The sequence below is a fragment of the Struthio camelus genome, chromosome 4 (genome assembly GCF_040807025.1).
Source record: "Struthio camelus isolate bStrCam1 chromosome 4, bStrCam1.hap1, whole genome shotgun sequence".
Taxonomy (NCBI): domain Eukaryota; kingdom Metazoa; phylum Chordata; class Aves; order Struthioniformes; family Struthionidae; genus Struthio; species Struthio camelus.
In genome coordinates this window covers 25,401,535-25,416,371 of record NC_090945.1, presented here as the reverse complement: position 1 = coordinate 25,416,371, position 14,837 = coordinate 25,401,535, and the positions used below count along the sequence as shown (strand labels likewise).

The following is a 14,837-nucleotide window of genomic DNA, read 5'->3' as shown; positions in this document are numbered from 1 at the left end:
CTTCTTACCAGTGTTCAGATATCACAGTAAATCCAGTTTCTGTAGATGGATAAACAGACATCCTTGCAAAGTTAAACGCAGACTTAGATTGCATCTCATTTTATCCTGTGGATTCTCCTATATTAACAGGAAGACTGACTTTTCCATTTCCCATCTTTGGAGACTGTGCCATAGATGCAGTAAACTTGTCTTCTGGCTCACAGGGAAGCTAATTTATACTAGAGATGAGAGCTTTGTTCTCTGTTCCTATGGTGTCCAGCACAAAAGCTTAGAAGTTCATGAGCGGAGACACAAACAGTGTGTAAATACTGAAAGAGAGACACACGTACTTGTCTTTGAAGGTTCCAGCTTTAACTGGGAAAGGGAGGGAGATCCTGATTAACACCTTTAAATCCTTCAGGAAGGAAAAAGGATTTGGACTACTTTGTTAGTATTTGGTCAGGATGCTCAAGGTAGTTTTTTTTGCCTGTTATAGCATAAAACGGCAGTAAATTTAAACCTCCATGCGTTCTACCTGCAGAACTTGCTGAAAGTTAAGGAAATAGGAAAGGCAAGGGAAGTTCACGCTCAAACCAATTAAAGCACTGGCTACTCCAGTACAGCTCCATGATAGCCCTGTTCTACACCCATGCCCACTACCCACCTGCCCCTGCATCCAAGACTTCAATTCATTTCCTCCCCCTCCTGCCTTTAATTGAATTATTCTAGATGTAGAAGCTTGGTTATCTCCAAGCTATGTCCAAAAAAAAAAAAAAAAAAAAAAAAAAGCTGTGACCTATTCATTCTACATTTTCAATGTCTGACGTATTACTGAGTCGGTAACGTTTAGAACCCCTGCTGAAAAAAAGAAAAAAAAATCCACCTAACTGCTGAAGGTGCTGGCTTCTATCAACTATTTTTTTCCATCTTAACCCTCCTGTTCTGACTTGAAACGTCACTCTGAATATTCACGTTAGTTAAATGTAGATATATGGAAGATGACACACACGCAAAATTCTCAGCCTTGTGGCTCTTTACAGAAAACTCTTGCCTTTTTCTCAAGTTGTTCATATGTACTGGGGGAATCAGAGTCATCTGGAACTAATCATTTCACCTAGGCAATGCAGTGATTTTGTAGCACTTAAATAACCCTTTGGATTAGGGTTTGGTGATCTCCACCTACCTCATTAATCCTTCTGTATTTTGGAAAGCTGGGTTCACATTGTGCTTGCATCATACGGATCAAGGGTCTTATTTTTGTACATCACATGCTCAGTACATCACAATGACCACCTAGAAGTCAATAACCATCCTGGGACTGTACAAAAAGCATGGGATAATAGCCATATTTTATCCTGTGCAAGAGCAGCAGAGAAAGGACCATTTGTAAGGAATATCACGGTAGATGTAGAAGGTGTGGGGTGGGAGGGAACACTTTGTGACATCTTTCATCTCAATGATGAGACTAAGACTTTTATTGGTTACTAATGCAAAACGATCTTTAGGAAAAGGACTTACATTTGTAAGTTTGATTTTGCTTTTCTGCAGAAGAAAAAAAAAATACCTTCCTAGCTGCTCAGCTACATATGTAGCTGCTCAGCTGTGCAATTCATGTGTAGATTAGTAATTTTTCCAATTAAAAAAAAAAGAGATGCCTTAGGAATGAAAAAAACCTGAGACAATGAAGCTTTCCATTTTCCCAGTTGGAAAGCTGATTCTTGATTGTCCTTGTGTCAACTACATGGTTCAGGAGAATTTTTACTTTTGTATGACATGTCCTTTAGGTCATTTCTCTTCCTTTGGTGAAAGCACAGGTGTGGGAAGACAGGCGTGAGAACAGACAGGTTGGGTGCACTCACCATTACCTAGTTAGTCCCGTTGCTTCCTCCTGAAAGACATCCAACTATAGTCTCAGTAGAGCCTCAAAAGCCACAGCACCTTAGTAATGCTGAACCTACTATGAAAAAACAATGTAAAGGATTGGCCAACTGATACTGCTATCCACTAAGGTAAGGCGGAGAAAAGCTAGAGAAAGGGAGACACTGACAAAGAGGTTCATTTCTGGGGTAGCCTGTAGCCTTTTCACATAAGTACAACTTCCTTACAAGAGGCAATTACAGACAAAACAAATTAGAACTGTGCAGTGAAAACGCACATGCTATGAGAAAGTGCTGTTGCATAGAGCAAGTTCTGCCCACAAATTGATCATACATTCCTGTCCTGTTTTTAATCAGCATTACACTGGGAACGTCACAGCTATTGGCCTAAAGTTAGGATAAACCTGAAAGCTTCTTAAATACAGAGCCCTGCAAGGACAGCTCTCCAGAAGTACCATTACAATGGAGCCTCAGCATCAAATAGGCTAAGCAAGAAAACTAGAGTTTCTTGTCATCACTGTATTAATTTGCCTGCAGGCATTACTGCTTCTAAATTAATTCTACAGGATGATTCACATTCGTATTCACCACTCCCACTTGTTTTCTCGATTTCGCTTCATATCATGCAAATATTTTAAAAATACTAACTTCTGCACTTTCATCTGTCTTTGCCATTCTGCTAAAATATTATCTTACATCATAGCTAGCAGAAGAATCAAACCTGACAGCAAAGAGTCCAAGCTCCAACTTCCACAGCAAATCCCATTTTAGCAGCTGATCACTCTCGTTCACCTTCACAGCTTTAAATTTGAAGTTTTGTATAAACAGCTGCACACATGGGAACTGACTCTTTCCTCTGGATTTTGTATATGCTATAAACTGACACAATCAAAAAAGAAAGCCAGTTTTGAAGAAAATCTGCTCAGTGATTCTGAAGTGATAAGTTGCACATCCCCAAAGCAGTCTTAAGTAACTGATGTGGTTAGCTGAAATGCATGCCTCTTGCCTTTTCCCAACTCCATCTTACTTCTCTTGCTTCTTTTACAGAGGTATAAATCCCATTAAAAGACACTCACTATACAACTCTTCAAAGCAACACAGGAGGAAAAGAGAAGAAAATCATACACAAAGCATTTGTCTCAAATACTACCGTGGACAAGTAAACAAAGACTGCAAGGAGCATTCATCCCATTCATTATGTAGGTTTATCCCACAGCACTTCCCCACAAAAGCCAGATGAACATATGTTTCATTCAGGCTCAACAGCAGGCCTGTATCATTATGCTAAAAACAATTGAGTTGGTTTCTGTTTCAGTGAAAAGAGTAAGCCAAAGTTCCTAATAGGGAAAGAGGCTTATGACTGTTCCACTGGTAACAAGCAAACGCTTGACAAGATCCCAATAGATCAGTGTTACTTAAGATGCTTAAAGGGGGAAGAAAAAAAAAACAAAAAACCACACACACACACACAAGTATTTTAGTTTTCATTTTGTGCATCTTCCTTTAGCAGTTAGTGTTCCATACACTGATTTAGCCAACTTCGGGATTTTTACAAAATCCTGTAAGTAGTACATAGGTTTTGTCTTTCAGGCAAGCAAAGCTGAACCAAGAAAAAAATTACTCTTTCATTGCATTTTGAGCAATAAAATTTCACTGCATTAATCTTCAGGACTAAGCATTTGTACCACAGAATTACCAAGATCTAAGAACTTTTTTTCTTCCAGGATTCCCCCATTCTTTTCTTTAAGTTGTAGTTGGCTCAACAAGTATATCTGGCACCCAACACTGGCAAGAGATTAATCAAATGAATAAAATGTTCCCCTACTGACTACAGACTACACCCAAGGCAATAAGCACATAGGAAAAAAATTAAAATAAACTCTGGATTAGTTATCTATTAAAAGGGAAAACTAGGTATTTTTTTCTATTGATCACCTGACCATCTTCTCCAGCTTACTGGTCTACAGCAGAAGGAAAGTACCAGACAACTCAATGAACTCCAAAACTAAACAAAGAAAGCAAAAAATAAAAAGTTTAATTATGCTGCATAAAGAGCTCTCTTTTGATTACATATAGCAAGGAATTAATGTCAAATGCTTCTGGAGATGCTGCTGAAAAGAAGATTGAGTATACTTGGACAATAGTTTTAAAACTTATTTACTCTTTCCACTTACAGAGCATCTATCCATCGTTAAGGACCTGTTACATTTTCTCCTACAAACTACTAAAACCAAAAAATACCCAACAGTTTAAATAACGTGAAAAAGTTGCATCAATTTAACAGCTGCAGAATTCATGGGACAGAGGCAGTAAAATATGAAAAAGACAAGAGGTAAAAACCCTACTGCAAGAATATTAACCGCAATAAAAGAGAAGACATTAAAACTAGCAGTTAGTTAGGTGCCAGGACATAATAGAACCCATAAGGACAGGCAAAGAATGATGCTAAGTTAGGGAGAAAGAGTCCGTTTTCAGAGAACTTCCTGACAGACACCACAACAAAGCAACACAAATGGCAACTGTGTGGTCCCCTTCTTGTTAATAAATCGGGCGTCAAAGGTTGATCTGCAGTTAATAAGAGGACTAAGCCTTCTCCAAGGATTTGTAGTATTCTGTCAGCACAGTCCAGGCCTTGGGAGCCATGAAGCCTTCCGGTGGGTTTTGTCCTTCTCGAGCCAGCTTGCGCATGCGGGTCCCTGATATAAATTCAAAGTCTTCATGGCTGGTAGAGTAGGAGTAGGGGACAGGGGATAGAGGGAGAGGAGAGGGGAAAGACAAAAAGAACGTACTTAAAAAGCTGGATCTGCAGGCAGATTTGCTCATATTTCTTCTTTTTTGATACTTGAATAAAATTTCATCTTGGGAGTGTAATACTGGATAGCAACTGTCATTTCCAGACATTTGGCTAGCAATACCAGAAAATCTCTATAAGACACAGCTTTGATAATTCCTCAGGTTAGCAGCACGGTCCAACTGATGCCCTCTGGGCTGAACCTAGTCTATGCTTCCATCTGGCCTATTTCCCTCTATGAGGAAAGAGGGAACTGCTGTTGAGGGACAACCATTTCCACCTCCCATCTCAGCCCTGTGCCAAACAATAGCCATCCTACTCTGCATCCCCTTCTCCTCCTGCCAAGGCAGTAGTCCAGCATTCCATGCTGATTGAAGAGGTTCATTTTGGTGCCACCAGAAAACTGGGAAAAGCTTAACAAGGTAAGTAGAAAAATCCCTCAGAGAAGGACAGTTCACAGAATGGAGAGTAGATAAAAAGACTCAGAATCTAGAGGCAGGCTCCCTAGCTTCCACAGCTGGGTCACTGCAAGCCACCTAACATGCATGTATATATGTACTTTCATATTAGTACATATGTGACACAGCTAGTTCAAAATAAAGCAGCAGCACAAGTTCAACAGTAGCAATAATGAAAACACCTTTTAAAGATGTCTTTCCAAAAAGGACAAAATTCAGTTGGACAGATGCACAAATGAACCTGACTCAGGATTACTGTCATTTATTGATGTGACAATGCGAATTAATATTAACTTCTCAGGTATCTCAGATAAGAAAAAGCTCCAGTCAAGTTCAATTCCTACTTCTCACAGGAGTGAAACAGTCAAACCAAGACAAGAATGCCAGAACTCTACCAAGAGTTCCAAAGCAAAAATGATTTATTCTTAAAGATGGCGATTTTACTTACGCCATTTGTTCAATTTGCAAAATGTATCCATTACTCATTCTTTACTTGTCTGTTGGAAATAAAAGCCAAATATTGATCTCAGATGCACATGCCTTAGACAGAAACGAGAGCCAAGAGTGCACAGAGGGCAGAATTTGGCTTCCAAGGGCTGAGCTATGTATGCTCAGTAGGATATGGAAATCAGCAAGATACAGAAAGCATTCCACAGATCCCTTCCACAAAACTATTAGCTCCATAATTTTATTTAGATTGGATGCATCTACACAGCAGCAATGCCATGCATGCCCTCTTCTTTCTGTTCTCCAGGTTCTGTTCTGACTCCGGGTCCCTAAAAATGCGGCAGCAAGGCAAAAAAACCCAACCCCACCATTCTTCAATTTTACAAAATATAAAGTACATAAATATGAAAACTGTAAAAAGTGGATGTAAGCCCATGGCAGGGGAAGAAGAGTTATGTTATCAGCATTAAGAGTGCCTGCAAATTTTGTTCCTTGGTAGGAAGATGCCTACTGTTCACTACTACTGCTTGAAGATATTTTGCCTTTGTTGCAAGAACTATTTCCATAAAACATATGTGGGGGAAATGAGAGTCCTGGCTAATTTTCTAGTGAAAACAACATTAAGTCTTCAGCTGATCTAGAAAAGAAAACAAAGCAAATTCCTTAAAAATAAAGGTTCTCCATGCTTTTCACAGTGCAGTAGCAACACCAAAGTCTGAGCACCAAAAACATGTTAGCCCCTCCCTGCCGATAAGGTTTCAGAAGGACACACAACTTCCCCCCACGCCCCATAAATGAAATGAAGATACTAAGACATTAAAATCAGACATATCCTGCAACTTTGCTTCAATAAAAATCACCTTTAAGTGATTTGGTCACAATAACACAGCAACGATTTTGTGCTGCTCAATTCATCTTCTAACTATTCATACTGTAACTGAGCATCACACTCTGAAAGGAGACTACAAACCAAGGGCAGAAAACTGAGAATTCATATACCAGTTCTTTCCTTCATTTGGAAAGACTAATGTTTTAATCTGTTTAGTAGGTTTCCTTTTCTTTTTCATATAATAGTTATTTATACCATAATATCACAAGGGACCCCATCAACGATGAAAGCTCTTATGTTTTTTCATGTGCCCAAACACTGATGGAGCAGTATTTGAAACAAAAATTTCAATGATCTTACAGTTCTTATGACAAAAGAAAAAAGTTATCATCAGTTTGCAAGTGGGAAGCTACAGCACGAAGACACCCAAAGACATACAGAAAATCTGTAGGTTCCTGGCTCTGCCACATCCCCAAAGTCTCAATACAGCACCTTAACAGTGATTAAGAAAAAAAAAAAGTTTTCACTTTAGTAGTTATTCCCTTCCACTTTAATCTAAGCATAATAAATCTTACATGACTCATTTTCCACTTGGGAGCACTAAAGATCACGGTCATAATTTTGAGAGGATTCCCAAATTTTGCATACCTGTTGGTATGCCCTTCTGCACGCCAAAGGGCCTTTGATGAGCACTTCTTAATGGAAGACTTCTCTTCCTAACCAACATTTTGTATAACCCACATTCACACCAGTCATTTCAGCTAGATGAATACTGACGAGTTAATTCTTGGGGACCTCGACCTTATGTTAGGGCATCTGGCACTGTGCAAATGAACTTCTTGGAATTCCCATTCCTGTGCAGGACAATGTCTGATGCCCTCAAGGTTTTAAGAAATTACTCCTAAATACGACATTCAGGATAGAAGACAGACAGTTCATTCACAGTGATGTTTATTTTTGGAAAAAAGGACTGTATTTTAGAGACAAACGTATAGAAATAAAACAGTGACGCGATTACTCACTCTGGTTCGACTTCAAGATGACTATGATGGTCTACTCAGCTGGGAAACGTTCAGATTCAGTTAACTTCTAGGACAATTCAGATCTCCTTATCTGGGGTTTGGTCTTTTAACAGTTTTCCTCCTTCAACTCCACCTCCCCTGAACACACACATTTGACACATTTGACATAGGGTCAAATCTAACCTTATAATCATTTTCAGAAAGACTTCTACTGAATTTAATTTTGCCTTCACAGTTTAGCTGCAATCCCCAGGCCTGAAAATTACTTCAGAGCATCAAGTCATGACTTAAAGCACAAATAAAGTATCCCTGTTCCATATAGTGGGAGTCTTTGCAATGGTGCCTTGGGAATGCCCTGTCATGCCAAATGAGCTAGGTTCAAAATCTGACTACGAACAAACTCCTTGTGAAAGCAGAACATAACAATGTGCTTAATATTACCACAAGCAAAGCAAATCTTTTACTTGCTGTGAATGAAATTCCTTTCTGATCAGCAGGAAGGTTTAAGACTGAGCTTCTGTCATGTTTTAGTAGCATATTCTAAATTATGCCCTAATATTAGCTGATAATTCAGTTATGTAAAGTAAGGTTTAAGATCAAATGAGCCTATCTCAGTCTTACTATCACTTCAAAAATTAGACATTACACCAAAAAAATTGAAAATAGTACGTCCTTCGTTGGAAAAGCCCTATGTAAGGCTTGACAGTATTAAAGCTGCCATGATAACCATATTAAAGGTCCCAGATATAAACAAAGTGATAATCACCTCTATTCCTGTGCTTCATTCTTATTTTACAGAAAGCATGAACAGTCTGCTCCAATAAACTTACTTATGGGTTTCTTTTAGCCAAGATGACCTCATCATATCTTTTTTTTTCCCAGAACACAGGAAGTATTCATTTTTCCAGACACTTGTGGGTTTTTTCTAATTGCCAGACTAATTTCCTTTCTTAATTGAGTTTTTTTTCCCCCCCCCCCCCCCAGCAGCAGTCTGTGGCTGCATTTTACAGGACTGACTTTCTGTAAAGTCTGGGGAATCTCTGCTCACGCAAACAATTAGTATTAAGCCACCAATCCCAAGTTACACTTGTTTGTGGTAACTGTTTGAGAGGCCTTTTTGGATGAAGAAATACAGTAACAGTTTTTTTCCCTGGGGTAGGGGAACAGTAGTTTCAGCACTTTTTTGGGGTTTTTTTGACACCTCAGTCTAACAGCAGTTCACAAATAAGACGTTCATTTGGAACTTCATCATAACTGAAATTCTTTTTGTAGATTTCTCCAAATCTTGTTTGGACACATTCAATTATTGATCCAAAGTTCTATGAAATTAGAAGGGTAAAAGCTAGGATAAGCAAGGGATCACGATTCACATACAGTTTCTACCTGTACTATTTGTTCACAATTCTATGCAAGTGGAAGTGCTCAAGCTTCCAACAGAAGCTTAGATTAGGCTTGCTTTCTGACATAAGCAGCAATAAAATGGATTTTTTTTTGTTTTTTTGTTTTTTAAATTAACCTGGTTTGGATAAACGGAAAATAAAATGAAGTTTGCTCTATTTGTGCTAGTACACATCATTTCAAATGCATTTTTCGACTCCCTTTCATAGATCTTAGTTTTAGACATAACTTTTTCCAAAATGTGTTTTTAGGCTGTGGTTCCATGAGATGTTAAGCCTCGCTCTAGGATGCCATAGAATATTTAAAAATTGTTGTGGCTTCGTGAGTTAAAATACTAACCCAGTCCCAAGTCGCTGATGGTTCACAGATTTTCACTTTTTAAACGGTAACTTTAATCAAACAGGATGTATGAGAATTAAACTTTGTGCACCACTGTGCAACTGCAGTTACTACATAGCTAGTATAAAGGCTTTTTCAGCCCTTTTTTCCCCCCTCTGTCCTCACTCACAATGCTCCACGAGTAGCCCAGAACACAACCAGGTTATCTCTGCCTTTCCTTATACACAGGTATACATGTAGATACACCTGCTGCCAGGTGACTTCAGGTCCAGCACAGCACCACAGAAGCCCAACACTGTCAAATAGCAGAGTGAGGCCCAAACGCTCACACAATTAACAATCACATTCTCTAGGCTGTTCCCAAGCAGCGATACTGATCTCCAAGGAAATTCCAAGGAAAGCATGTGTTCAGGAGGATGCTAATGAGAGTGAAAGTTTATTAAAGTTTGGGGGCAGTGGTAGCATTTTTGGTGTTTCCCAGGCTCGCCCTGAGGTCATGATCGCTTTACCCACAGGAAGGTCTCGAACCGTTACCCAGTGTCTTGTGATACATACCTAATCAGTACCGACCCAGCACGTGAAGACCTACCTCCTCAGGCACACATGGAATTACATGCATATGTATTGCATCTCCTTCTTGCAAAAAGCTGCACATGAAAGTTCAGAGCTGTTACAAGCAAAGCAACTGTGTGCCACTGCTGCAGCCACAACTCGGAGATCTTTCTGGCACTGGGATCAAGCTTGTGGTAACCTCTCACCACTAGCTAAATATTCCTCTCCCCTCCTACCCACAGCTTGGCTCCTACCCTGCCTTTCGGAGCAGAACGAAAATTCATTGCCTTCGGCAAACAGCTCAACAGCATGAGCCTCTGGAGGTCCTTGCTGCCATGCCAGGTGTGGGTCCCCAACTCTGCCAAGTTAGAGATACACTAAAGAGGGCAGGTAGTGTCTGCTATGGCTGTCCCACAAGCACCTTCCCAGACAGGGGAGTCAGGCTGAAAGAGGGAAGCCTGAAAGAGTAGAGAAGGCAACCACCTGGGGAGAGAATATCACTTTTTGCTCCCTATTTCAGGAGCAGCTGAATTTTAGACATCCAAGGACACATGATGTTAACCAACTTGGATCTTAGAAAACACAGGAACCAGAAAGAGTTCTGTTGCCACAGCAAGCTCCAATTCAGCTTCCTGCTCCCAACCTTCTGACATATAGTCCCCCAACATCTTAACATTGTGCAAGTCACCGCGAACAGAGCAATGGCAAAGCAATTACAGAACTGGGGCCTTCTGCCTGCAATAGCCAAAGCACTCATTGTTTGTCATTCAAAAAAAAAAACACTACCCAGCGTTTGCCTGGTTGTAACTGATGTGGAACTGTGGATGACCAGATTACTGGTGAATGACTCATCCAGGGCAGGCACAGTCACCAGGTTGCATGGCAGCTCTTCTGATTTCATGGCACTAGGGTCATGCTGATCTGGCTTGCAGGGCTTCCACGAGGCAAGAATTGAAAAACTCAGGAAACAGGAACTCTCCCAGACCAGAAACCACAATTTAATCTCTATAGTGGTCCGGAAAGGCCTGCATCATGACACATATCTATTATTGTAGAACCAGGAGGCCACAGGGCCAGTGGGTAGGAGATGCACGTCTCAGCTATAACTCAAGAGTGGGGAAAATCCATGCAAGAAATGCTTGCCATACCTCCCATGCATCTACTAGCAATGTAAATTTCTGAATTGCCTAGATGGCTGTCAAGTCTCCAAGCCTTAAAAAATTGGGAATGGCACAGTAGAAATCAAGAGTTACTCATTTCCAAAAAAAAGCAGAGCAAGGTATACACGTACAACCTTCCTCTCCACACTTTAACGTTCTCTTTCTCACCAAACAGGGGGAAAACTCGGGAAAGACTTCCTCAAACATCACACTTTTGTGCCCTGAGAGTCCTCATCTACTACTGATCCTCTCAGGTTTCCAAACAACCCTCTGTTTCCTGTCTTACTCCTTACAGAGTCCTCCTTACCTCATGGCCCAGGAGTCTTTTCCATTTTCATCATCATATAGATTATCTCAAAATGCAGCCAGCTGCACGCACCCAAACTCTGTTTGGAGCCTACCACAGAGTGTTGTCTACAGCAAGCAGCAGTAATGAAGGCTCTCTGCTCAGGGAGCCTGCATGTGTCTGCATTGCCATCTAGAGGATTGCTGTCACACTCCACTCCACCCTGCAGCTTGCAAACAGTATCTAGGGAAGAAAACGACAAAACGGTCTTGCACTGTGACAGCGCCAAGGCATATTAATAGCAGTAGGGTCTTTTTTCCAAGGCAGTGACAGAACAGAAAGAAAACGCTCAAATCAAAGTGCCCCCACAAAAAACCCTTAAAGGATATCGGGATGCAGATAGAGTCTATGATCTAAGGCATCCTCCACAGATATTTTTATTATTTGCTCCAGCTAATGACAGAGGTATAATTTTGCTTCACTTAATCTAAACCAGATCTGTCCTGCCAAGAGCAGATCATAGAATCAATATTCTTCCATAAAGTTTTTCTGTTCCGTACAATGGGAATTCTGGTCTCTCATATTGCTACTCCTCTTCTATTTCAACTTAGGAAAAAAAAAAAAATTGATGTGCCGGTATAATTTTCACCTGAATCTTGATGCATTTACCTTTTAAATCTACTGCTGAATTTCTTGGACAATAAACAAACAGGAAAAATACCCATAATATTTACTATAATGGCCTTTTTTACTATATGGTATATGGAGATGAATTTGCACAACACGCTAGCAAAATTTACATCATTATCTACATCATGATGAGTTACCGCGCACAGCAATGAGGACTTCCAGGGGCAACTCAAGAAAATGGATAACAGCAGCAGCGAGGTGTTCAACAGCTAGTTGGCTAAGAGGCAATAAAATTAGAAAGAGACCTTCTGGTCATATACACTAGGAGTATCCTTTCCTCTTTAGTTTTATTCCTCCTAATAAAAGTACTGTCTGTATCAGTAGATTGGTTAATAGCATCAAATTAGACCTTAGTTTGTCTTAAGAAAAAAAGAAAAAAATGCTGCAATGCTGTCCAAAGACAAGCTCCACAGCACGGAGGAGAGCCTCAGGTTGGAATGCTGCTTGTATAGGAGGGAGAAGAGAGGAAGAACATCATCAACAAACTACAAGTGCTAAATAAACCTCCCTGATTAACTTCAATTTTAAACATCTGCAGTGCAGCAAATCATCACACTTCCAAACACATATGGATATTTTTAGAGTAATGTACAGTGGAGCTATTTTAATTCTGACACGTTTCAACAGATTTGCCTTTGTCATACTGCTTATAATTTCCAAACAACACAGGAACATACCATAAAATTATACTTAGTTATGGAAGAGACAATACCACTTAAGAGCTATTAAAAACAAAACTGGCCCAATTCAGGTGCTTGGAATTTGCTGCTGAAATATAAAGCAAAGGTACATAACTTACAGTCAAGGTTATATCTACTGACAAGTATAACTCATCATAAAAAAACAAAAACAAAAAACCTCCCCACAAGTTGTTGAATAAAACTTGTGGGTTGACTGTCACAACCCACAGTGACATCTCTGGGGACCTCTCTAAGCAGTGTAACTAGCACAAGCAGCTGAAGAGCAAAAGAAACTCAGTAAGGCACCTCAGCCCTTGCCACAGAACAACCACCTCCAAGAGATGAGACATGTTCATTTCCACAGATCCATCTCTGACCTTGTTGCCAAGTCCAAGCTTGCAAAGATGAACTGTGATATACAGGTGTATCTCTTCAATTAGAAGTAGTAAGAAGTAGTCAGAACATGCCCAATCAAAACAAAATGCCTAGGTATTTTTAAAGGCATCTTGCTTGGCAGTTTGTATTTCAGTACACGTTTCAAATATAGCTTGATATAAAACACAAGCGCAGTTTCAATAAGCAGAAAAAGAGCAAGCTTAAACTAAAGTAACAAATCATCTTCCTTAGCAGTAGCACTCATCAGCAGCACAGCAACAGAGTGAATTCTGGAGACTCTACTATGCCACACACAAGTGAAAAATAACCTTAGAATGCATATAAACTGAAATTACCACTCCTGCAATCCTGTGACTGGATCAAAGAACCAGCTGAGGACTCCTGGGACATAAAATGAACTCTGGGCACCATTTCAGATTATTGTTAAACAGATCAAATGGCTATTTATCACCCTCCCATCTCCACTTTCTTCTCCCTGCTGCACTTTTCCATTGTTTCTCTTCCATCATATCCAAAGCATACCCGACCTAAAGCAAGCACACTTAGGAAGGTTAACCAGCAGAATGCTAACCATAAAAGAAAACTAACAGTTTTCTGAGGATTTAGCTGCCTGTGCCAACCTGTTCCAGAACCAAACTCCCGTACCTGGGAGGAAAAGCACAGCTTTCAGTGGCTGTTGAAGTTGGATGAGGTAAGCTGTGCTGTGAAACTGCACCCATACCATTCTGAAGTCAAGCTGCTTTAGTGATCTGAAGACACATCTAAAGACTGACGTCTTGATCAATATGAATCTAATGAAAAACTGAACAAGCATTGTAAGACTTAGGAGGAAAAAAAAGGCAGATATTGCTCAAAAAGCTTGCTAAGTCTGAAAACTTAAATACAACTTACTGCTCAGAGTCGTAATAGTCCATGCACTTCTTTTTCTTATTATAAGCTGCGACTCTGAAGGGTACAATTTCCAATGCTCGGAGGCCTGGGGCCATTGTCAACACTTTGGCACCATGGGTTGGCTCATACAGATCATTCCCAGTGTCAGGGTGTGGCATCCCTGCTGGATCTCGCCCTACAATGTAGAAGTTAGCTCCTGCAACCATCCGTGACCTGCAGTGCCACTGAACCTGAAACACAGACAGGGAAAATAAGTTAACAGAAGAAAACAGTTAAAATATGACCCTTAATACGTGTGCACTGTATAATTACCACTTTTTTTTTTTCCCCCCTCTCAGACTAACATAACTTTTATAATGAGGCCACACCTAAATAAAGAATCCCCTTTGAACTTACAGCTGAGACATTCTATTCCCCTGTTTCTTTTGCACACTAAAATGCTTACAAAAAGTTACTTTACGACAGTGTTTGAAACTGTCTAATTTGAGAATGTGGGCTCAACCATTCTAAAACAGTCTTGACACACTAAAACAGTAATAGTGGTTTAGTAAGGATTTAAAAATCAAGAAATCTTTTCATTTCACAATATTGCAACTTAAAGCACCATTCTCTCAACTTAACATTTAAAAGGTAATATGCCAAATAAAATATAATTGTACACATTTGATAAGTGACTGTTCAAGATGCAGCACAATGCTGCTTCAAAAATTAATAGTTACTCTGCTGATACTCTACACAGAAGAAAAACAGCAGTCACAAATCTGACATTTTTAAGCAAAATAATCAAGTTTTCCCTAGAAAAATACTAGAAAGCAGCTATGGCAGCTCCGATGAGCATGACAACCACAAAAGAGCTGAAGCACTTGGCTTTCACCCAGTCATTTCAGTTTTGTGTTGGTCACGTTACCTCAGTCAGATTCATGAACGCCTATTCCTACTTTAACATTAAAATTATAGCTCCTTCTTTCAGCCTCAAACACCAACTCTTCTACGTTTTTTCCTGTAATTATAGGACTTCATAATATTTCTGAAGCTTAACGTA

At 39.9% G+C, this 14,837-nt stretch overlaps 1 protein-coding gene across 4 annotated transcripts in view; it reads right to left on the bottom strand.

Annotated features, from left to right (window-relative positions):
* Positions 1–3,870: 3,870 nt before the first annotated feature.
* Positions 3,871–14,837, bottom strand: part of PAPSS1 (3'-phosphoadenosine 5'-phosphosulfate synthase 1) — a 49,796-nt gene continuing 38,829 nt past the window's right edge. For 2 of the 4 annotated variants that reach the window (XM_068941947.1, XM_068941945.1), the window contains exons 11-12: positions 13,796–14,025; positions 3,871–4,578 (exon numbers count right to left, since the gene is read on the bottom strand). In XM_068941947.1, the coding sequence (XP_068798048.1) occupies positions 4,440–4,578; positions 13,796–14,025 (369 nt within the window). In that variant the 3' untranslated portion in view covers positions 3,871–4,439. Of the gene's footprint in view, positions 4,579–7,403; positions 7,542–13,554; positions 13,707–13,795; positions 14,026–14,837 lie in introns of those variants that run through there. The other 2 variants (XR_011140886.1, XM_068941946.1) reach the window with 2 other exon arrangements.